This window comes from Accipiter gentilis, chromosome 16 (genome assembly GCF_929443795.1).
Source record: "Accipiter gentilis chromosome 16, bAccGen1.1, whole genome shotgun sequence".
NCBI classification, from domain to species: domain Eukaryota; kingdom Metazoa; phylum Chordata; class Aves; order Accipitriformes; family Accipitridae; genus Astur; species Astur gentilis.
In genome coordinates, this window is record NC_064895.1 from 19,313,672 (window position 1) to 19,337,052 (window position 23,381).

General features: G+C 42.2%; 1 protein-coding gene across 1 annotated transcript; it reads right to left on the reverse strand.

Annotated features, from left to right (window-relative positions):
* Positions 1 to 2,311: 2,311 nt before the first annotated feature.
* On the reverse strand, positions 2,312 to 10,570 carry NT5C1B (5'-nucleotidase, cytosolic IB). The gene is made up of 6 exons (XM_049818732.1): positions 10,397 to 10,570; positions 10,120 to 10,287; positions 7,208 to 7,337; positions 6,573 to 6,695; positions 5,686 to 5,870; positions 2,312 to 4,717 (listed from the first exon to the last, which is right to left on the reverse strand). Exons 1-6 carry the CDS (start codon positions 10,523 to 10,525, stop codon positions 4,379 to 4,381), a joined length of 1,074 nt encoding a protein of 357 aa, XP_049674689.1. The 5' UTR covers positions 10,526 to 10,570; the 3' UTR covers positions 2,312 to 4,378.
* Between the last annotated feature and the right edge of the window lie 12,811 nt (positions 10,571 to 23,381).

The following is a 23,381-nucleotide window of genomic DNA, read 5'->3' on the forward strand; positions in this document are numbered from 1 at the left end:
CTCCTCTGTCTGTCACACTTCTCAGGCAGTTTAAGGGCTGTATGGCTAGCACATCTAAACATGCTGGATTCGCTGAGAGACCTCTTCTGTCTTTGTCTTCACCACAGAAAACTCTTTCACTCTTCATTCTTGGCTCTTCACTCCATTGTGAGAGTCATGGCTACTCTAAAGGGTATTTTAACCAGGCCACAACATTGCGTCTGCTTGTGACAGAGATGGCTTTGAGCATCCTTAACCTGATGTAAGAGCCATAACCAGTTTGAGGTGTTCCTCCATATGCTCTGCTTATACTAAGTCATATCTCTGGGACGTGTTGGAGCCATGCCCACCTCTGCTGCCTAATAACCTTGCAGCCAAGGACCATGAGAAAGGGACGGTGGTTGCCAATGAGATGCCAGAATAAGAGAACTAGGAAACGCCCTGTTAGAGGAACAGATTCATCCTGTAAGAAATCTTCCTGGTGGGGGGTAAAGAATCTGCTATTCAGCATCTGGCAGCGGGGACTCTGGCAGTCATCTCTGATATACCTACTACTTCAGATGACTATGAATGTGTTAGAGGGCACTGCCTCAAGGATCCTGCCTGGGTTGATCAATGGTCAATCCAGCCTTCAGTGCAAGGAGCATGTACACAGGAGCTCATGGGTGATAGTGATCAGAAGCTGCTCATCTAGGCAGGGATGACATATGTATTCAGATGTTGTTGGTCCCAGATACTACTGAGCAGGGTAACTGAAAATTACTTTTTCTCCTAAGACATTGACCTGCTTCACTGCTTTCTCTACCCAACTCAAGGAGATGGGTGTGTTCTCTTTAGCAATACTGCATGCCAGTGCAGGTTACAGGATCTGGCAGAGGAGCCCAAGGGAGTGTACCTGAAGATCCTCCTCAGCATGTAGGAACCCTCTGATTCCAGAGTCCTTAGAACAGATCACAGTCCAGGAACACAGGAGGACACATGTTGGAATGCATGCGATGATGACCATCTCCAAATCTTCATCTGAACTATTTTGTTTCCTCCAGATGGTTGTTTCACTATGCACGACATCCTAGCCTGGAAACTGAAAGGATGTTTTGGAGGTGCAAAGGAATTGAGGAACATAGGTTTATCATGTCTTGGTAGGTGGTGAGAGGCATCCAGTGCACTCTGAGGATGTGTTCTCCTGTAAAAAAAAAAAAAAAACAAAAAAACAAAAAAACAAAAAAACAGTGAAGTCACCTTCAGGATCTTATTTCCAGTATTTTTGTCCATGGGGACTGGTAGCAGTAGGAGACATTCCCATTTGTCTTACCTGGACTCTTCCTGTGATGTGGTGCACGAACTTGGAAGCTAAGAGAACAAGAACTGGCTTTGTCTGACAAGGCTCTGTTTTGACACCAAATTCAATCTGTGTTACCATTAATCCTCTTCCAGGTTTTGACTGGGATGACAAGTTTCTCTTTCATGAGTCAGTCTCCCAGTGTTATAAACAGGCTGAGAGACAGGACAGTTCAGAACCATAGGACCCCACTCTATTCCCCTACTGCAAATGTTATCCGTTGTAACTGTGACTGGCTTCGGGTTATGAGGTATCCTTGTGAGCATGAGAAGCAAGACATTTTTTGTTGGGTTTTGTTGTTGTTGTTTGCTTGTTTTGTTTTGTGGATTGGAACGCTATTAAGAGACAATTCTGGTTTATGTCTACAAAAATAGAAAACCCTTTCCCTCAGCTCCTATCCCATTTCAGAGAATTTTCTTGAAAACTATTATTTGCTCCAGTAGCCAAGCCGTGCCTTGGAGCAGAAGACAATAATTTTAACGGGCAGAGACTACTTGGCAGGCCTGAGTCTCCCCAAACACCCAGATTAGTCCGGACGGCACTTGCATGAACGAATGAGGCTCCGCTCACCCAACGTGCTGCCAGCTGGATATGCAAAGCAGCAGCCATCAAGCCTGGGACAGTTGCCTGACAACTAAAAAGCAGTGTATAATCTGAACAAACATCTAAGGGCGTTTTGCTCAAGTAACTTAGGAGAAGTTGTTGTAGACCTTAACATCAACTTCTGGACTTTAATGTCAATTTGAACTCTGTAACTAAGCATGTAAATTCTACTATGTAAATTTAATATGTGAACTCTTTACTTCTCTTCACACATGCCTTAGTGCTGTCAGGAATGACACTGCAAGAAGTAGTCCTCTAGTACTATGTGTGTATAGATCAAAAAAAGATGTAAGAACTGGAAGCTCCTAACTATGTCCTGGCCAGTAGGTTTCATTTTTGCTGGAGGTGGATGGTTGATTAGAAATAAAGGTAAACATAATAGACCAGATGATTCAGTTTCCAATTTATTCATTGATTTACATGCTTACCCTGTCAGGCACAAGAAGCTCACCTCCGGAGTCCCACAGGGATCAAGGATCCCATTAGCCTTTTCCACTATCAAGCCTGAATTCCTATGTTCAGTGAGAATCAAGTGCCAGCAATCTGTGCACGGTGTTTGTTTTCCTGCACCCAACCTCTACAGCTCTAACAACAGAGGGATAAAGAATGGCTGATCCATGTTCCACTTCATCAAGGCAGGACTGGTGTTCCTGAAATTTGCAGCCATGCTTTTGTGGTGAAGGTACACACACAATTTATATTCCACAGCTAAGGAATATTTTTGGATTCCTTGCTGATTCTGCGCTGTCACATAAAAACATCTCCTAATAACATTTTTTATAATCTCCATTTGGCAAGGTAACTGTATCCCATCCTGGTAGACAATGACCAGGCCTCACTTATTCATGTCTTCCTCACCTCCTGGCTGGCCTGGGAAACGTGATATGTTTTGGGCACAAAGCCTTTAGCACTTACAAAATTCCAAGTACACCAGAAATCCGCAGTGCATCCCATCAACAACACATGCTGGTGTGAACACATAAAAACCTTTCTAGTGGTCTTTATTCAAGTTTCAGGCAGGATCAAGGCTTTCGCCTTTGTTTTCAAAGAACTTTGTGGCTTGGACTCAGAATATTTAAAAGATTACCTACGTTTCTGGGAGGGAAACCACAATTAATGCAATGAAGCTTTCTGCAATAACAGGACAGTTCATCCAGACAGAAGAGAACAAACTTTCTCAGAGGCTAACGTGGGATTCTGGAGTAAATTCCCCCAGGAACCACAGATCATCACAAGCCTTCACCAACTTCTACTCCCACTGCAAAGCACTTTCTTTTGGTTTTGTCTCTTCTCGTATAAATTCACAACAACAGTAAAAATAAAACAGGACACTTGTTCCACTAGGGAGAGGAAGAGAACAAACAACACCTGACAGATGTTATTTGCGTCACTTGGAAGACACTCAGGTACATGGATGACACTGAGATACAGGAACTTAGCATAAAAGAGGTAGAATAGACTTACAGTGTAAATCTGCATGAATTTATGTTGCAACAGGCACCTGTCCCCTGGAAACTCATACAAGGTTGCCAAACTGAGTTCACGCAGATCACAAACCAGCTGTAAATCCTAAGTGAATCCAGTCAAGAAACAAGGAGTTCCATCAACAGCATTATTTAAGGTAGATTCTCTGCTGTTATAAACGTATGTTCTAAAGCTTCTGTCTTTGTGCCAGTCAAAATACTCACGGCATCTCTGACTTCTGCCCAGCTCTATGAAATCTGTTGGGACTTAAGTGTCTTTGAGAATTCTAGCGCTCTTTCAAATTTGGCTGGAAGTGTTCACTTCTGGTTCTAAATAGCCAAAGGAGGCAAGAGACACAGAGACACTGATTACACAAACTCTGCATAGGAAACTATGCTAAAACCTCTACACAGAAAAATGACAAAGTTCTGTAAAGCCAGCTTTATTAGAATAGGAAAACAATATAGAATAATAAAGGGTTCCTTTAAACACAAGATCAAATAAGCTAACATTTCACTGGAAGCTGAAACCTTGTGATAACAAACCTACTGAACGCATACTTAACAAGCAAACCACCAACAGGTAAACACTTACATGTAAACTATGCTTTTGGTAATATCAGAAATAACCATCAAGGACTAGCATTGCAGCATGATTTTTGTTATAAATAACCCGTCAACAGTTTTTTAGAGAAAATATAACTGTTCTCCCTGTCTCAAGCTATAAAAACAGTACAAATTTTTCCCTAATATCAAAAACACAGTGTTAGATCCAGACGGCTAAAAAGCCTAAACTGCTTAAGAATGCTATTAAAATAAGTCTATTAAAAACTTACCTATATTAAAAATATTTCCTTTAAAGGCTGTTCTAGCCCAAAGTTAAATCTTTAAACATAGTGCTTACAATATACAAATGTAGAGGTTTTCAGACATAACTATTGGTATGTTAGAGGCTGGCTGAGTTAAGAACCTTATCGTTAACGGTGCCATCCAGTCATGTGGATTTGTGGTATTTCTGAGCAATGCCATAGGGAACATGCGCAGCTATGGTGCCTAATTTCTGTGCTCCTTCGATGTGAAACATCTGGTCATCAAAGAAAATATGAGGGCGGATTTTCACCAGGATCGGTCCTTTAGGAGCTCCCGCTAGGAAAAGTGCCTCATCAACCTCCAGACCCCAGCTACGAAGAGTCTTCAGCACTCTGGCTCCAGAGCTTGCTGCACTTCTGGCTGTGACCAGGAAGGTCCTTATAGGACAATTTAATCGTTCGTTTTTCGCATAGAACTTCTTCTGGAGTTTCCCTAGGTCTTCCAGAAAACCTTTCAAAGGACCCTGAGTATGAAATACCACAAGCATATTAAGTATTTGTCCACAGCTCCCAAAATCATTCTTTTGCTTTCTATCACATTGCCAGTTACATACAGGATTCCTTCCCTAATGCTATGCTACTCAGCAAATTCTCTGTGTAATATGTCCAAAGGAGTCTGCACCCTCACTAGGAATTCACAAATTGGAAAAAAAGTTAAAACCATAATCCTACATGGTATGATCAGTAGTAAACTGATTCTCATTAAGGCTTACAAGATCTCTTACAATATGAAGTTATAACTATAGTCTTTAACTTTAATAAAATGTTCTTTAAAAACACTTAACTCTTTTTACTATGAACCATGAGCTGCAATTTTTTTTCTGTGCAAAAACTAGTAAGAGACCTAATTACACAGGCATCACTAAACTCTTTCCAGATTAATGACAATATTAGAATTACACTCCGATTAAAAGAAATAAGTGATAGTTTGGGTCAAACTGCAATATACTGCACTGCCCAGCACTTTCATAAACCAAGCTTTTATTCTGAATTTATACCTTTTTTAACAATAGCAGAATTGGTCTTTTAGTTTAAGCTAATGTTAAAATATTTGTGGTTTTTAGACAAATGGCATAGGTCTGCTTGGGAATAAGCACAGCTACTACCCTGTTTCAATAACCAGAATATCCTGGTGTTTGAAATTAACATAAATAATCAAGGAAATCAGTAGTAGCCTTTCATTTTTCTAATGATACAATTAAAATACAACTGTAAGTCACTGTCTTATATATGCAGTTCTCAGTGAAGTGGGAGATCTGGTGAAAGGACTGCAATGGTGGCCTCTTTTATGTCAAACATGCATTTTAAAGATTATCCTTGAAAAAGGAAATAAATAGGGCAATTACATACACACTGGGGGAACTGGAGAAAGATAGCAGCAGTGAAAATCATCAGATGTTTTGAAAACTCACAGATTCAAAGAAGTACAAACCTGTGCAAGAGGCTTATTTTCATTCAGCTGTTCATGTTCAAAAAATCTATCTAATCCTTGCTCTTTGACAATCTGTTCTGATTCATCAGAAAAGAGAACTGCATCTCCATCAAATGCCACCCTCAACTGTGTATCCGAGTATGCAACATCTTTGTTGGCAGCAAACATCGTAGCTGATGCGATGCCTGAAAATGGATCAGAGAACCTCGGTTAGCATGTCCTGCAGAGTCATTCATTAAACTGTCAGCAGTTCAGTTCCGACAACTTATTTGTGGTGACCTTTATATATGGTGAGCAGAAACGATCACTAAAGCTAATTAGTAATGGCTGTTCCGAAACACATATGTATGGAAGCTGTCCCACTGATGTAACTTCTTAGACATGCTTCCTTCCACTTATATGATAAGAATATACAAAAATGGTCCCCAAGGTGTGCCGAGACAAAGCAGGAAGTTCCAAGGAGACCATTGAATCAAACTATTTGCTATTTTTTAACTCCTTACAAAACACAGAAGTTGGCTTTTGTTAAGTCATATCAAAGAAATTGCTCTGTTCAAATAGAAGTTGAACAGAGGTAAGGAGGTGTGTATGGGAGTTCATTGCTTGTAGAAAGAGAAAAGAGAAGGAGAAAGAAAACAGAAAGGTGTGACAACGATAAAGGGTGATTAAGTTGTCATTATCAGCAGGCTGAGGGGTCAGAGAGCAATAATAATACAGAGAAAAAAACTAATTTTATTTCAGTAAGTAAAAATAAGTGATAAGTTTGCATCATACAAAATTGTGACTTTCTGCATTTGATGCAGCAGCACTACTTTCTGTGAAAGACACGTAATATTCATTTTCTAACAAGCTCAACAGAGAGAGAACAAAAGCGAGTCAATTCAAACCTGCTTCTATAGCTTCTTGCACTTTTTCAGAGTCTGCTGAGAGGTACAAGTTCGTAAGGTACGCAGTCAGGTAACCAATAGGACTTTTTCCTCCCGTCATACAGAAACGTTCAATTGTCAAGCCTAAAGTAAGAACAGCACAACAAGGTGTGACTCTGCCTTGACACTACGAACCTGTAAAAGGAACCCATTAAAAGGTATGCTAGCCTACAGCTGACAGTAAACTTAAAAAAGAAAAATTTGTTCACCATAATTTCAACAAGTTAGACTACAATGTTTGATCAGCCCTTCCTCCTTGAGAATTTAAAAAAAAAAAAAATTCCTTCTAAGACAGCAGAATAACTGCTCTGAAGGTACATGTATAGGGGGCACAAATACCAAACAACAAAAAGTTTAAGGACTTCTCAGAAATTAAGATTCATACCTGACAAGTTAAATCTAGAGCTTTGGACCAAATACTGTTTAACACTTTCTCACCTATGCTGACACCCCAAAATAAGTATCACCCTCTGAGGAATGATAGTGTCAGTACCAAAGAAGCTGCTTTTACCAAGGCAGGAATAGGAAAAATAAAATTAATTCATTTTATTATGTAACAGCAAGCAGTTCTACAAGGTAGTATTTATTTTACTTACCATAGTGATTGATGCTGTTTATCAGTCTCACTCCCACTTGAGCATGGTTATTAGTCATCAGAACAATATCAAATCGTTCTTCATCATCAGGGTACAGCTCAAGAAGCCGGGCATTGACATGCTCCAGGGCCTGCAGGTTAAAAATGTGAAAGTCAATAGACAAGTGGAATGTGCCTCGTTTCTTAATCACTGTGGTTTCAGTGATAGGACTGTCTTGAAGGGGAATGTGAAACACCTGATAGTTTAACTTGCCCAACTTGTTTTATTCCTTTCTGCTCTCCTGCTCCCAGCAACCATTTGACTGGGTTCATTTGAAAGGAAGCAAGTAACTTCTTTTTGCCGAGTTACAGAATTTAACTTTATCATGGAAATCCTTTTTCTTGGGACAACATAATCATCCAGAATAAATCAATGCATTGCTGAACATTATCACAATACCTATTAATCTTTTTTTTTTTTCCTTGCCCACCTCAAACTTGGACTTCCTCGTCCACTTGAAAATTGTTCTTGTGAAATCAAGGAGAAAGCGTAAACTACTTGTTTTGCATGCACAAATGTGAATTGGGGCCACATACTTATGCAAAGATTTACTGACACAGTTCAGGTGGTCAGGTGTCAAAGACTGTCCTTAAGTAATGAGTACAAAGTCATATCCTATCAAACATGATTACCTTGGCGATTTCTAATTGCAGTACTGAATGAGCCAGATTTTGATTCATTTGAGATCTCTTTAAAGATAATGGGCCAACATGTTACATGCACAGTTTGGCATTCTTGTGTCCTTGGCCTTTCATCTGCTCATCTCTCTCTGTATCCATCTGTTCTCTCATCTTATTTAGAATCTTAACCCTTTGGGGTAAGGTCTGCTTTTTGCTCTAGGTTTATTCACAGACCTCTGCTTTGGGATCTTGCCCGTTGAATGGAATTCCTTGGGATTACAGCGACAAAGTCAACAATGAATCATCAGATGAATGCAAGATGGGTTGATTTTTCATTAAGATGCTTTATAAAGTCAGGTCAGTTGTTAAGAATGAAAATACAGATTTCATTATTAAATACTGGGAATCTCATTTTAAAAAGCATGGCTATGTCACGTGGGACCGTGCCTAGGAAAACTCTAAGTGAAGGCCTGGTATAAGGCCTAGGAAAAAATCTTAGTATGTGGTCATAACCCATTTCTATTGCTAATACTCTACTACACTGGCAATTTCTTAAAGTATTAGAGAATAGGGGGGAGTGGAGGAGGAGATGCCATTTGTTGTCCAGTGCCTGTACACTTTGCAGCCCAAGGAGATCCTGGCCTGTGATGAAGATTCTTAAAGTTCTACAAGCATGAGATATAATACTTTTAAGTTAGTACTTTAGAGATTTCAATAAAGTTATCCAAACAAAATACATTATTCCTTTTTGCCTTCCTTGTCTCCAAGTAGAAAGTATCACCCAACAAACCCACAGTTCTCTAGCCTAATGATTCCTGTGACTAAGCAGTTTATGAGTATCTTAAAAAATATAAAGAATTCAAACGCAAATAGCATACTGGAAGGGAATGGAGGTCAAGGTGCATTTAGCTGAGCATGGCTAACAGCTCTGATTTTCAAAGTGTGAAGAGTTAAAACAGTCAAACCTTGCTTATATTCAAAGTGAATTTGACACTGAACTCTAACAAATCTCTTGAAAACTGACTGTGCTAGCAGGGCTGCTATCCCTAGCTGCTACAGATAGGAAAAGATGCAGTAAATTCACTAGTCGGCCTAGCCTCACTGGTGTAGAAAGTGAATTATTTTATGACCACACTTTTATGTTAACACCACCTTTACAGTGCTTGTGCTATTAATGCCATTAACAGCTGTCTGTTATACTTACAACAGCGTGGGTATTGACACAAGTAATTTTTCCACCCTGTATTTCCAGAAAGTGATAAATGCGGAAAATGTTTTAAATTCCGGAGAGTAAAACTGAAGTAATGAAAATCTGCTTTTAAAAACCTGGAGTAAGTGTTCTGCCACAACTCTGCTGTCAGCAAGTATGACTGCTAATTATGGTTTAATAAATTTTCTAAAATTGCTGCGGTAGAGCTTATCAAACAATTCTCAACGGACACAAACTCTGTAGATGGCATTTTTTCAAGTCAGTCCCACTAAAACCTGTGTTCCTCAAAACCATACCTATTTTTCATTGTTTTCTTTTGTAATTTCACTTGCTTTCCATGCTGGAGGCTGTTTACCTTGGTCATTTCTCTTATCTCGTGCAATGAAAGCAAAACACTCCATTTCACCTCTGCTTAAACGCTGACTCCCAACTAGGTGGTCTAATTTCTTTTGCTGGTCCTCAAGAACAATTTCCAGGGTGACAACGAAAGCAAGGAAAAATTAAAGCTGACCAAGAAAGAAAAAAAGCGTGTTCATTTCTGAATAAAGTAATCCGAATGATATTGAATCCACGCCGTCTTTAATCACAGGAGTCCTATTAACAAGGGCGGCATAAAAATGGAATGAGGAACTGCGATGGTTTGGTTCTGGCTTTTTGGGGAGGGGAAGAGGTTGCAGCAACGACCTGGGGGCCTGGCTTGGCTGAAAACAGTCTTAGAAGGAAAAGCGCGCCCCGCCGCAAGCCGCGCCGGGGACACCAGCCGTGAGGCCGCGGGTGAACGAACCGCCGGTGCGGGATGTCCCGGCGGGGGGGTGCCCGGGGGTGGCGGGGAGATGATGCCGGGCTCCCCGGCCGCGGCGAGCCCCCCGCCGAGGGAACGAGTCCCCAGCACTTTTCGGCAGGGCAGGGTCAGCCCCGCCCGAGGAAGCTTCGGGCTCTTCCTCTTCCCCAAATTTGGCCTCGCAGCATCCCCCGCAGCACTCACACCCCCCCCCCCCCTCCCACCCTCGCCGTGCCAGCCCGCCCCGCTTCGCCCCGGGTACCTTGACGAAGTAGAAGGCCGGTCCGGGTTTGAGGGTGACGTTCTCGTTGTCCTGCTGGTACTCCACGTACTTCTCCAAGCCGTGCTCCTCGTAGATCCGCCGCTCCTCCACCAGGTCGAAGAGGGCTCGGGAGGAGACGGCTACCGTGATGGCGTGCTGGGGCTTGGGCTGCGGGGCGACCGGAGGGTAGCGCCGGCCCGCAGCCCCCGGCCTCGGAGGTGTCCCCGGCCTCGGGGACCCCCCCGTCCCCGTCCCCGTCCCGCCCGCCCGCACTCACCGGCCGGGGTCTCTTGGAAGCCAGGTTGTCGTAGAAAGCCTTGGCGGCCGCCCAGTCCTGCTCGGCCTCCTGCAGCCGGACCTCCGCGCCGTCGCCGGGCTGGGTCGCCTCCGGGCCGGAGCCGCTCATCCTGGCGGGCTGCGGGGAGCGGGCGCGGCCGCAGCCGGCGCGGACCACCGGGAAGCGCTGCCGCTGCTGCTGCTGCCGCTGCTGCCGCTGCCGCCGCCGGCGGCCGCCCCGCCCCGCTCGGCTGGGGCAGGGGGAAGTCACCCTGGCGCCGAGCTTTCCCGTTCGCTCTGCCGCGCCCGGGGCCGCCCTGCCCGGCCCGGCCCGGCCCGGCCCTCCCCTCCCCATCTTCCCCCCCCCCCGCTTCCCCGGCGGCAGCACCGGCCTCGTGGGGCAGCGGGCCCGCGGCCTTCCCCCCGCGCCTGGCAGGGCCGCAGCGTCTCTCCTCATGGCGCGGCCCGCGGCGGGGGCCGGAGCCGCGGCCTTTCCCCGCGGCCTGTGAGGGACAGCGGGGCGCTGACCTCCCCAGCGCCCGCTGGGACCCGACGGCTGCGGGCCGCGGTGCTTCCAGGGGCGGCAGCCTCCAGCACGGGTCGTATCCCCGGCATTGGAGAGGTGTTAGTTGGATGCGGCAGCTGAACTGATTTCACGTTATCGGCAACGAGTTTCCAGGAGACCTCCCGCTAACGCAGTGATAATGTCTCCAGCAGTCAAGATGGGCTGGGTGTGAGCTGGGGGTCCTTCGCTCCGCACGGCGACGCAGAGAGCACCTTCGAGAAACAGTAATTTGGACAGTAGCGTTGGGTGCGTGCGCAGCACACGCAATAAACTGTTATTCTGGCATGGGGTTTGAGCGGTCCTGGACCCCAGAACCCCACACAGGCCTGTGGGCTACTTACCTAATACGCACCTCTCGGAAGCCTGCAGACCTGCTTATCTCAACCACAGCAAAGGTCGCCAAACCGATGAGCTAGAGGAGAGAATGGAAAGCGAGGAAAGAAGCGGATTTTTCTCCTGAGCTAGCACGGGGTCTGGCACAGCGGACCCACAGCCTTTGCTGTTGTTGGTAGCCAGTGACTCGGTGGTATCTGTACATCGTAGCACATGTAAGCACCAATATTTTGAAAGGACGCTCTAAACGTTGCTTCTGACCCGGATCACTGCATAATCTTTATCAAATGGTCAAGCCTTTCTGCTTCCATCCAGTCTCCAAAAAGGAGCATAATTATTTTTGCTATTTTTGCCTTTTTTTTTAATGTGGCTTCCCAGTGAAAGGAGGCTTATGTGATTATACCATCTGTCCGTCATTCCCCAGTGATGTCCAGTTCCAAATGAATTTGACAGAAGGATAAAGATCTCAAAGAGATTTAAATTCTTAAAACATTTAATGAGAATCAACGGCAGCACATAATTTGTTGCCCTACTGGGGGAAAGACTCTAGTGCAAATGCAGCGTATTGATCTGCTCGTTCTTCTGCTGCGTAATAGCAAATGAATACTCCCTGGCTGATCTGCCATCTCCAAATCTGCCACATTGCCTGTTGACCAGCTAACCAGGGAGGGATCTGGAAGCAGGGAAGTGGTGGAAACTGGGAGGTTAGAGTAAATGGGAAACGGGAGTTGATCATACTGGGGAAGAGGAACAGGAAATATGAGGTAAAAGGAGAGATACCGAGAGTAGTGTATTAGGAAGACAGATGCGAAAAGAGGAGTTAGGATCCCTGTAGGTGGCTCTTGTCATGGGAAGATGTAAGAGTCATAAATCTGATCAAACCTGATTTTACTGGCTCTGCTACTGATAGATGTGCCTGTTTTCCTTGAATTTTGATCCTGAATATTTCACCTAAGTGTCTGTACTCAGAGCTGTAGCATGACATGCTGCTGAAAGCACCTGCTCCCCTTCCAGCAGTCAGGTCAGGCACATCCCCGCTTTCCAACCCTCTTCTCCATGAGAGGCTGCAAGCCTGTCACCAGGCTGAGCAGCCAGGATTGGGAGAGCCTAGAAGAAGGGTTCAAGCCACAGAACAGCTGCTCCTGGTCCCAGTCACCTCACTGTCCTGCTCGGAGACTTCAGCATCAGTCTAAGAAGGTTAGCTCTAAGAAGAGGCTATTCCTGGTTAAATACTGCGGGTGGGTCTATTGCCCATGGAGAAGAGGGGAAAAGAACTGGAGGAATCAGGAACCAGTTCTCTGGTGGTTACAAAACTGAACTGTCATCTCTGTGTGAACCTGCGGCAATACATTTCGCAGAGCTGTGCCCAGGTTGAATGCTTCTACCACCCTGCATCTACTCGAGAGCAAAATCAGAGCTGCTCAAGCATGTTCTTTATTTCTAGTCCCCGTCCCCCCAATAAAAGAGTCATCATTCAAGCGATGAAGACTCCTTTTAGCCTTTGTAAGACACCTGAAAACTTTAAAGATGGTAACTTGGTACTGGGCCGGAGCAGTGCTGTTGAAGTGCTGCTGCTGAAAGCAATGCTATGCTAACATAAATATTTTGCTCGCCAGACCCACATGGTATCTCTACGTAGCACTCTGCCGTGTGAACATATGCACTGAACTAAGATGTCTCTCTTCTGTGCTCGGTTGCTTGCTGCTGACATACCCTCCATTTCCTCTCTGATGGAGATTGTGAACTGAGGGCCTAACATGAAAGCCTTCCAGCTTCAGCACTTTATAAATGAAATCTTCCAAATGCAGAGCGTAGCAGCCTTATCTACATCTAAAAAATGGAGTAATGCCCATGGGGTTCCAGGAAAGAGCTGTGTCTTGCTTTTACTAAATCTCCTGAGGAGCCTACAGGAATGGATCCAAAATTGAATGACTTTGTGGTTTCTGAGCTAAGCTAGAAAGGAAAGGAATTTTCTGCTATCGCCCATTAATTTGTAGGGCATTTGCATTTAAACAAACAAAAAAGAATCTGTGTTACTATCTTTGTATGTACTTTATAGTAAGTGTGCAGCAAAAGTAAGTCATGCACATGCTCTGAAGCCTGTTATAAGTAGTCAAATGAAAAGCAAGTTCCCCTGCCTGAGCTGTCAATATTTTTCCTATGTTAAGAATAACCACTAAGTAAGATTGATATGTTCTTGTTCAAGAAGGAGCTCAAAGTGCATTACTAATTAAAAAAAAAAAAGAGTGGTGTTTTTTCTTCTTTTGATAACTCCATCTATCTGGAAAGATGTGAAATATTTCCCAATATTTAAAATAGTGAGATCAGAAGTAAGGAAAAGACTCTCAATGGAAGGACTTTTTCTCCCTTTAGATGTATAGATCCTAATACATATTGTGCATGATTATATCACAAACACGTAGACTCCAGGGCCTAACTCTCAGAGTCATGTCAGGGTCACTTCAGAGTATGATTGCGCTGACTTTTACTTCATATATGCATTGTGATTTTTCATGCTGAGATCCCAATACCCATAGCATAAGTATGGTGTTCCCAGAAGGAAGGAACCCGAGAAGGGCTTTGATCTAGGTTAACCTGCTGTGGCAAAATGTGTGGCAACAGTGTCACATTACATCTGACCTGCCAGATAAATAATTTGGAAACCCCTCCCTGTCTGTAGAGAATATAAATACTTCTGATGCAATCCTAGAATTCAAGACCTGCTTCTTTAAAACAGCTAACAACTGATTTAGTGTATGTTTCCACAAATCCTCAATGTGGATCTCGGGCAGTCTGTATTCCTTTGGTCACCTGCCTCCTGTTGATCAAACTTCATCTAACACGGGCAGAAATGACAAAAAAGCGGTTGGTTTGTGCCAAAGATGTGCATGATTGAAGCTGCTTCATGCCTTGAAGGCATATGTATTCACGCTGAAGAAATCTTCCCATTGCATCACAGTATTCACTTTCCCTTTTCATCTCATGATGCTTTCTAGTTCATCTAACAGTCGTTCAGGTTATTTTGGTCCCTCCTCAGCAGTATTTTCTGTTCTCTCTCTCTTTTCCTTCCTCTCCTTCCCTCCCTCTGGGTTTGTGCAGGGAAACAAGAATGCAAAAACCTGTGGCATCACATTGTAATCTATGGCAACTGCCTTGTGTCTTTTCCTGGCTTTGCTTTGCTGCTGGTCTTTCTTTAATAATATGTTCATTTGCAACAGCCACATAAATTATGTAGTGACATAGATCTAAGGTGATCTATTCCATCTCCATCATTTTGAGCATGACTCACTCTAGCGTTCATGTGACAGGTTAGGTGACAAGCGAAGCTGAATCCAGCACAAGTGCAGAGGATTGCTACAGAGGAGCCATAAGGTTCACTGACGTGTGATCTTTTTTCCCTAAGCAATCCTGTTTAATTATTGCAAGGGTAGTTTCATTTTTCCTATCATTTAAGTTTTCTGTTCCTTAATCTTGTCCGGATGAAATCAGCAGCCAAGTTGTGTCTTCAGCCTTTTGGAGATTTCTTCTCTCTAGACGACTTCATATAATTTTTCCTAGGAAAATATAATCCATAACAGATCTTTATAGAACTGAACTGTCTTCGTAACTCATCTGAGCTGAGCAACAAATTACTAGCTTACTTTACCACAAGAAAGGCTCGTCACATAATTGCAAGGTTTCAAAACAAATCAAGAAGAATTCTGAAATTCAGATAAAGTACTGTTTCTACCTAGATGTTAACTAAAAAGGTAGAAAAGCGGTGCCTTAGCTCCAATGCTGAATACACCTGACCCATCTAGTAGTTTGCCACAAAGAGAACTGAGCAGCATTCAGTGACTTTTCTTACAATAGAGCAGGAGTCCAGCTTCAAGCAATCCTGGCCATCTCGCCAAGAACATGGAAAATGACAGATAAGATGAGAATACAGTCTTGTTGAAAGCCTGTGGTCAGAAAAGGCTCAACAATTGGCACATATCCTATCACAAAATAATTATATTGGTGGTTTTTGAGTTAGAAAAGAATCAGTAATAAAGTCATAACTTCTGTCTTTAAAAAAAAGAAAGCCAACAACAATAACAATAGCAATAGTAATAGTTTTAGCTGGTCAGGATTTGACTTTGCAGTACTGGAATTGCTCTGTAGGCATTTACAGAACACAGGAAAAAAAAAAATGCGCTGCAGGAAGGTTTGTCACTGTTCCAAGCTTAAACAGAAGAATATTTGCATTACAAAACAACCACACATAAGATGGAAGGTGGATAAATTATACACGCAAACCCTATGGGGTTCCTAGCTCCTACTGAATAAAAAGTACAATATCATGAAAAATTTTAAATTCAGCTCTGTATAATAGAGACAGTTGTTTCAGTATTTTTCATTATGCACCAATTATCTCTTTAATAATAGAAATAAATGGAGGCTCCAGTCACGCAAGCCGCTCCACACAGGGACACGTCTGTGCAAGACCGAGACCTAAATTTTGAAACCCTATTGATTCATTTTACCATAACAAAAGAAGTTAAACTATTCTAAGATTCACTGTGGTAATTACATGTTCTATTCTGCATTAAATACCCATGATTTAGCTATTAGGTTGTGCTAGCTTCCACGAGGGTTCAACTTAAGTATTAAATTAGGTTAAAATCGTTAATGAGAAAATCACATTGAAAGAGATTCCTAGGTCATATTTTTGTGTGCTCGTACAAAAATACCACAGATATATCACTTAATCCCTGTTGCACTGTGCTAGTTATGGTTTTAAAAAAATGAGAGAACAAGCAAGACTGCTAGATGTGTTTCTCCTCCCCCCTCTCCAAGGCATACATAGAAAACCCATTCAAGCAACGTGTAGTTTCCCACCCGTTTCCTGAACGGAACAAGGTATCCAACAATGTGCGCGCTCGAGTGACACTGATGGGGGCTACTGCACGGCCCCTGCTGCTCCAGCTGAGCAGTCCCACGGGCTTTGGGCAGCAGGAGCAATGGCAAAGCAGAACCATCAGAGCAAAAACGTCCACTGATTGTGTTACGGCACCGACTGCCTTTCACATATATATTGGGAAAAACAAATCCACTGTTTTCCTACAACAGGACATCTGCCTTTCCTCTTTACGTACATAGCAAGTCTCATTCTAGCCTTACCCCATGGTGTAACTCATGAATAATGGGACCTACACAGCAGGTTGGGAGACAGGATTTTTGTTTACATAGCCAACCCTCCTGCCACTGTCCTTGAGGACAAAGCCTTTTTGTTTGTTTCTTATGAGTATGTGAAAAAAATACACTTTCTACACACTCCTAGGCAATGAAGGATAGGGATATGGTTTGAAAATGTACAAATTGCTCCAAGCAAGGGGTGTGGGACAGTGTGATTACACCTATTCATAAAGGAGACAAGTTTTAATTGCAGCGAGAGTGCTTTTGACTGCCCAGAGTTAACCACCAATTCCAAGAAGAGGATTGTACGTGATTAGTGCAGCGCTCCTGAGGGGGAAAGAGGAGCCAGAAGTGTAAATACAAGAGGAGATTTAGGGCTTCTCTAAGCTACAGCTTCAAACCTGTCAGCAACCTGCGCACAACATCTCTGTTATTTTAGTTATGATGCGATTCTGTTTTGCAGGGAATGTGTATCCCATTTCTGGTTCAGGTCCCCTCCCTCCTTTTGGCGAGTTAAGCATTTGGGAGAAAACGAGTAAAGACCAAAAGTGATGATAATATATTATTGTTTGTGTTATGCTGGTTTCCAAGGGCCTCAAAAAGCATCAGGGAGCTGTTGTGTTTGATGCTGTAGGAACACACAGGAAGGCACTCCCCATACGACATCCCTCCTCCCTTCTTGAGGCCTCTCGGTAGGTGGAAGATTATTTTTGCAGACCTCTCCAAGCTCAAGCGTTAAGTATGAGGCTTGTACGGTTGCCTTTCTCCATGTGCTTTCCCACAGCATTTGCAAAGCAGTGCTTCAATCCCTCTCCAGCACTTGGCCTCCACATGGCCAAGAAAACTGGGCTGACCTAGTCCGTGTGATCGCTAATGGGAATTAGGTGGTGCAGAGGGTCGTGAGACGAGGTTATGGGACTCAGCTGCAGCCAAAGGTGAGACCCACACTCAAAAGCTCCTTGCGCTATGGCTTCTCCTTTCATCGTGTAACTCAAATGTTCCTCGGGCGTGTTCATCAGTTCACACTGTGCACGCATCGGGGTAGAAAATAGTCCAGAAGTCTGCTTTTAGTTCCCTTGAAAGCCACTTTCAAGTTGTATTACTTACATCAAAGCAGTATTTACATTTCTCTGTTTTCAATATTTTTCTTTAGGGCATGGAGAGATAACAATATGAGCAGTAATGGCAAAAGTAACAACAGTAATAATACAAAAGCAATGTTTCTGGTAGGAAAAAATGATGTATAGTTCCATAAGTGTCTACATCACAAAATCCAATCCTCATTTTATGTGGTGCTATAAAACAAAAAGAGAAACTCAGTGGGATTTCAGTAGGCCATGGATCATATAACTGTGTGATCTGAGTTATATTATCAGCTCCAGCTCCTCACCTTGAACAAAACACATCAACTGTCCTGCTTTCACCCTATTTTCCTTCCTGCACAAAGATTTCCACATTGGATGCAGCCATTATGGTCTTTCTCTGTAAAGAAAAAGGTATGTGTAGAAGGCAGTTCATTCCACTGAAGGTTTAACTTGCACCCTGGATGCTCTTCCCTGTCATATGGAGACCCTAAGCCAACTGCATTGCTGAGGCCAATGCCTTGGGTAAATGTGTGTGTAACGCTGGTGCAGTGCGGGGCAATGAATCCAGACCTCTGAATCTAAGACGTTTGAACAAGATTAATGTTCAGGCTCTCCAAAGGTACTACAGGCTTTTTAACCTGCCTGGCAAGCCCTGTGTAGGACTCAAAAGCTGGAAGCTACAGGTCTACCAAAAGATGGAAGGTCTGTGATAAGTGCAGTCAAAGGTAACCCAAGGATCTCCAGAGTAGCTATGGTGGTACTGGTGTGTCAATGGGGCACCGTAAAGAGGACAGCACAACTAGCCAGCATTTCTACAACCTAGCCTGGCCCAGTGCCGCTGTGCCTGTTTCTGTGTCGGATAATTCGATTTTGTCCTCATGGGCTGGAGTCGCAACCTTGACAACCTCGTGCTGTGTGACCGTACCTCAAAAAGTTATTTCTGTTCTACTGAAATACATATTCTGTGGTTTTGTTGGGCTTGTGTGCGTATTACTGCGTGAAATTCAGTGGTCTGCGGCATGAGGGAGGTTATACAGGTCGATAGGAAGGGCTGTTCATGTGTTTAAACGCAGTGAATCATGGTGAGATGGGATTGAGCGGAGTTTTTAGAGAGACTCGGGCTGAGAGACTGTGAACGTGCAGAGAGCAGGGCTCTGACAGTTCCCAATGGCCTGGTCAGATTTGCCGGTTCTCTGGTGACAGTGCCTACCACTGCCTGCATTTGGTTTTAATTAAATTGCATTGAGTGTTTTTGTGACCTGCAGCCATGTCCTTTTATACTGCCCTGTCTGCTCGCAGAGGCTGAAAAGATTACTGTAAATCAGGAATTAATGTGATGCTGGGGTGAGTCAGAAGGCTGAGCTGGTCCTGAACTCAGCCTCTAACAACATCATTGCAATACCCACTGCCAGGCACTAGTCACAGAATTGAAGCTGAAAGTCTGGTGCCTGGCTACATTTTGACTTGGGCAACTAAATATTATAATATACTGTGTAGAAAGCAGAAAAAGCAGTGAAGAGTAAGAAAAGATTTCCCAAGTCTGTTTCCTTGATTTCACAATAATGTGACTATATACACTGATGCATGTATTAAAACCAATTAGATTTCTTTTGTTCTCTGTTGAAGTTGGAAAGCTGTTATAGAGTCTCTCAGACATATTTTCTCTACTTCCCAGACTGAAGCTAATAGATAAGTCTGTCATACCAGAACTTTTCATGATGTTACCCTTGTCTCCATGGTGGTGTATCTTCACAGCCTTTATTTTGGTGAGGTGTACTCTCCGCTAACTCCAGGTGTCCTTCTCTGCATCTGTTCCAATTCCAATAAGCCTTCCACGAACCACAAAACCCAGCATTTCATTGAATGTACCAATGTCTTACCAGGACTTCTTGGAATTACATTTACCAGAATACTGAACATGTCACTTGGATTGCTGCAAGTAATTCATGGATTATGAACCGCCCATTCTTTAAGGCTCTGTACAAACAGACATAAGCCAAATGCTGTGCCTCAAAAAACGACCCGTAACCGACTGAACAGGAATAAGAAATTTGGGCACCTTCTAAGCCTTAACTTGTGTGTCACACGGTATATACTCATTGTATTTTGGCCATATTTACTAATTATCATGTCTCATTATTAACAGCTTTTGTTAACCATGGAGATGCTAGTTTTCTTGTTCTTTTTGTTAAGCTCCTGATCTTGTACCTTGTACCATTGCATTTAATCTCATTTTTAATCTGCTAGTTTACAAGACCATTCAACCTTACTAAACAAGTAAAAGCAAATCTGATAAAATTTGCTGACTTCTTAAAATCAGGAAAGATATTGACTAACAACTAAGATTATTAACAAAAATTAAGTAAAATCAGATTAATGAATGACTCAGAAGGAATTAACAGAGCCAATGAGTTTCCACATGTCCCATTTAGTAGTTCCTTCCCCACCCTAAAATTCTTTTAATAACTTCTGTTTTTATATGTAATATGAAAATTATTCAGTAATAAGTCATAAAATATGGTGTCATATCACATAACCAAAATAAACGTTTCTATAGACCTTCAAGAAGATTAGATTTAAATATTTCCTCTGTATAAAAATCAGATATTAGTGAAAAAAATGTTTATTTGTGCATGACCTGCCTTTGTTATGTAAATGAATGCAATTTTTCTTTCTTTCTAGTTTTGACTTAAAGCTTTGAATACTACTTAGTATCTTCAATTTATTTTCAGCTGACTTAATTAATAGTTGTTTGGTAAAAGCTATATATAGCTATCTCTGTAGATATTGCTTCTCTAATATCCTCACCATTTATACTAATCAAGTAAAAATAACATTACTTCTTATCCAGCCAGGAGGTATGTGATGAAATCTGTTGTTTATCAAATCCAGAAGTAATTAGCGCTTATCGTTACTGGTACCATTTGTTCATCCATTCATTCCTACCAAAATGACACAGTCCCTGTTGATACTTATATCTCTAATAATATCACAGATATTTGGATATGGTATTTCTCACTGTCTTCTCTAATCAGTTTTATAGTTTTCTGCCTTATGCATGACTCTCTTCCACATGACATCTTTCAATTAAGGTCTATGGTCAAAATATTGTCTTTCGTGCCCATAGTGAGATATTTTCATCAGAACAATTTCACTCATCCAGAAACTGGCTTCTCTGTCCTGGAAGAGGCTTAAATGAGCCACAGCAGACCTCCAGTGACAAAGGTTCCATACAGCCCCCACAGAAGTTAAATCTTTAACGCTTAATAGACCATCTCAGGAATTGAAAATGGCATAGGAATAACTGGGTTTGTTCTGTTGGCTAAAAATTCTTTTAAAAGGGAAAAGTTGCAATATATCTGGGCAATAGATTTCTTCTGGTTGTGTAAGAACTGTCTAAGTTAGAAACCCTGTGTGTAAGTCCCTTAGATCTCCAGTTCAGCTGAATTTCATCAAATTATAAATCCTCGCCAGTCATGAACGTCAAAAAAGTACCACTGAGAGCAAGGGACACCCCCCCTCCCCCCAACCTGTATTTTGTTGTAGTTTCCCCCACCATAATAGCTTCTGAGTAGTACAAAAGCATTAGTCGAAAAGCTCTTGATACTCTAGAATACATTTTGCTTATTTTTCTTCTGTAAGTTACAGCACGTTGGCAGGAAGCTTTGGGACATCCAAGTGAGAACGGAATATGCTCAGTGCAGATTACATCTTCAGCGGATTCTTGCCTAATTCAAGTATATCTCTCCTAAGCATGTGTAAACAGATTTTCTAAAGCCTCAGAACTTGGCAAATTTAAGTTGATTTTCAGAAGCACGGCAAAAGTTACTTTAAAATATTAATGTGAGCCAAACAATATATTGTTCCCAAACTGCATTATAGGAAACAGAAGAACAGATTTTTCTGAAATAACTTTTCTCAGTCCAGGTTGAATTTAGAATAATAATAATAAAAAAAATCGCAAAGAATTAAAGTTTGGCAAAGTGGAAAATATTAGTCAGCTTAAACTATAGCTTTTAATACATATTCTGCCAACAATGTATTCACTCCAAAATGGGAGAACTCTTTGCAGCTGAACATAAAGTTGTGAAATAACTGGTAGCCACATTCTTGGGTTTTATTTAATGCCAAGAAAAAGACTCTAAATAGCAGACCAAGCAGCGCATATGATTCTGATGAAATGCAAAAGAAGGTAAGTAGTCAATTAAATTGTAGTACAAAAATGTAGATAAAATGAATCTTTCAGAGGATTTGGACACCAGTTTCATAGTATGTCCCAATAAAGATAAGCGATACTGCAAAAATATGTGAAAACAGCAACCCTGAAGTTTGTCATACTAACCACTCTGATATCTTACGACGAAATAATAAGCTATAATAGGCTCATGTTTTCCTATAAGCCACTCTAAGGCATTTTTTGTGAGGTGGTGTCATGGTGCGTTGCATCAGTAGAGAGTTCAAATTCTGTTACCATTTCAAAATACTTCTTACTATTTCAATCGGTACAATTGCATGGTGGTCATCAAAATTCCTCACAGATTCAGCTATTTAAAAAAGAAAAAAAATATAACTTCTTATCGCAAGCAGAATTTTTGCAGTTTGTCCTAAAAGTCCCTCTTTTAAAACAAATGAACAAACAAACAAACAAACCAACCAAACAAAAACCAAACCCCAAACTAGTCCAGATGCCCCTGAAATGACACAACTCCAGGTTTGATTCTTGACATAGGGTTTCAGGGCAGCATCAAATGGCATTTTCCCCAGCAAATAAGCTACCCCATTCAGTTCATAATTCTGGTGAGGGTCCACAAATGAAGTAGTTTATTCAGTTAGCAGAGACCAGTAATGATTTGCTTGCATAGGATCCTCTCCATCTTCCAATAAAATCACAGAGGTGCTCCAAGCCTCCATTTCTCCCTCTGCAGCTGCCAGGGGCACTCCAGCTCCAAAGCACCCATGTTGTGCTGGGGTAGCAGCTCCTCATCCCATGATGCCACCAAGAGGAACCTGGCATCAGGACCTCCAGGACAGCTGATTCCAGCTTTTGTAACTGTTTGCAATGCAGTGGCTGCTCTCTGTTTGGGGGGAGGCATGTCAAGTGCTAGGTAATGTGTATGTAATGAGTAAGAATGCTAGAAAGTTTCTGGCACTTTCAGCTCCTTTCCAGTATGACCATCTCCTTTCTGTTAGGGGTGAGACTGAAAATCCTCTTCACTCTTGCCATTGGATTTTAGAGTCTTATTGCATGACCTTACGGAGAATAAATGAAAAAGGCATCTAAGACCTTTTAAAGTGTGTTTTTCTACACCCAGCCACTGCTTAAATAGTAATTACATGTTTTGAGTTTCAAATTTCCTGCCAGTGACTTTCCTACTATTCTAGGACTGGCTTTTACTCTGTATTTATTTTGAAAGGTTGCAACTTGCTTAAGGAAAAGAAAAAAAAAAAAGCAAAAATATTTATATTATAAAGCAACAAATGTGTAAAATATGATATGTGTGATATAAATCATGAAGATGAGATGAATGATTATTGTTTCTCTGAAAAAAATGTAGCATTAGAAAATGCAAACAAATCTGTTAAGAAAGGCATATATGTTAAAATGGCTTGCTCACATTCAGAAGAAAAGAATGTGCACATTGGATCACTAATGTAGAATTCTGTCTTTGGGTGCTTTTTTCCCATTTTTTTTCAAATGTAGACATATGAAATAGTTGGAATATAACTGTGAACAGAAGGTAAACTGATGAAAGGAGTCCAAGTGCAGAGCTGGGTGCAATTCTGCGAGGCCATGGCCATGTTAAATATATTAGAGAATGATCTTGCAGCTGGTGCTAATGAGAAAA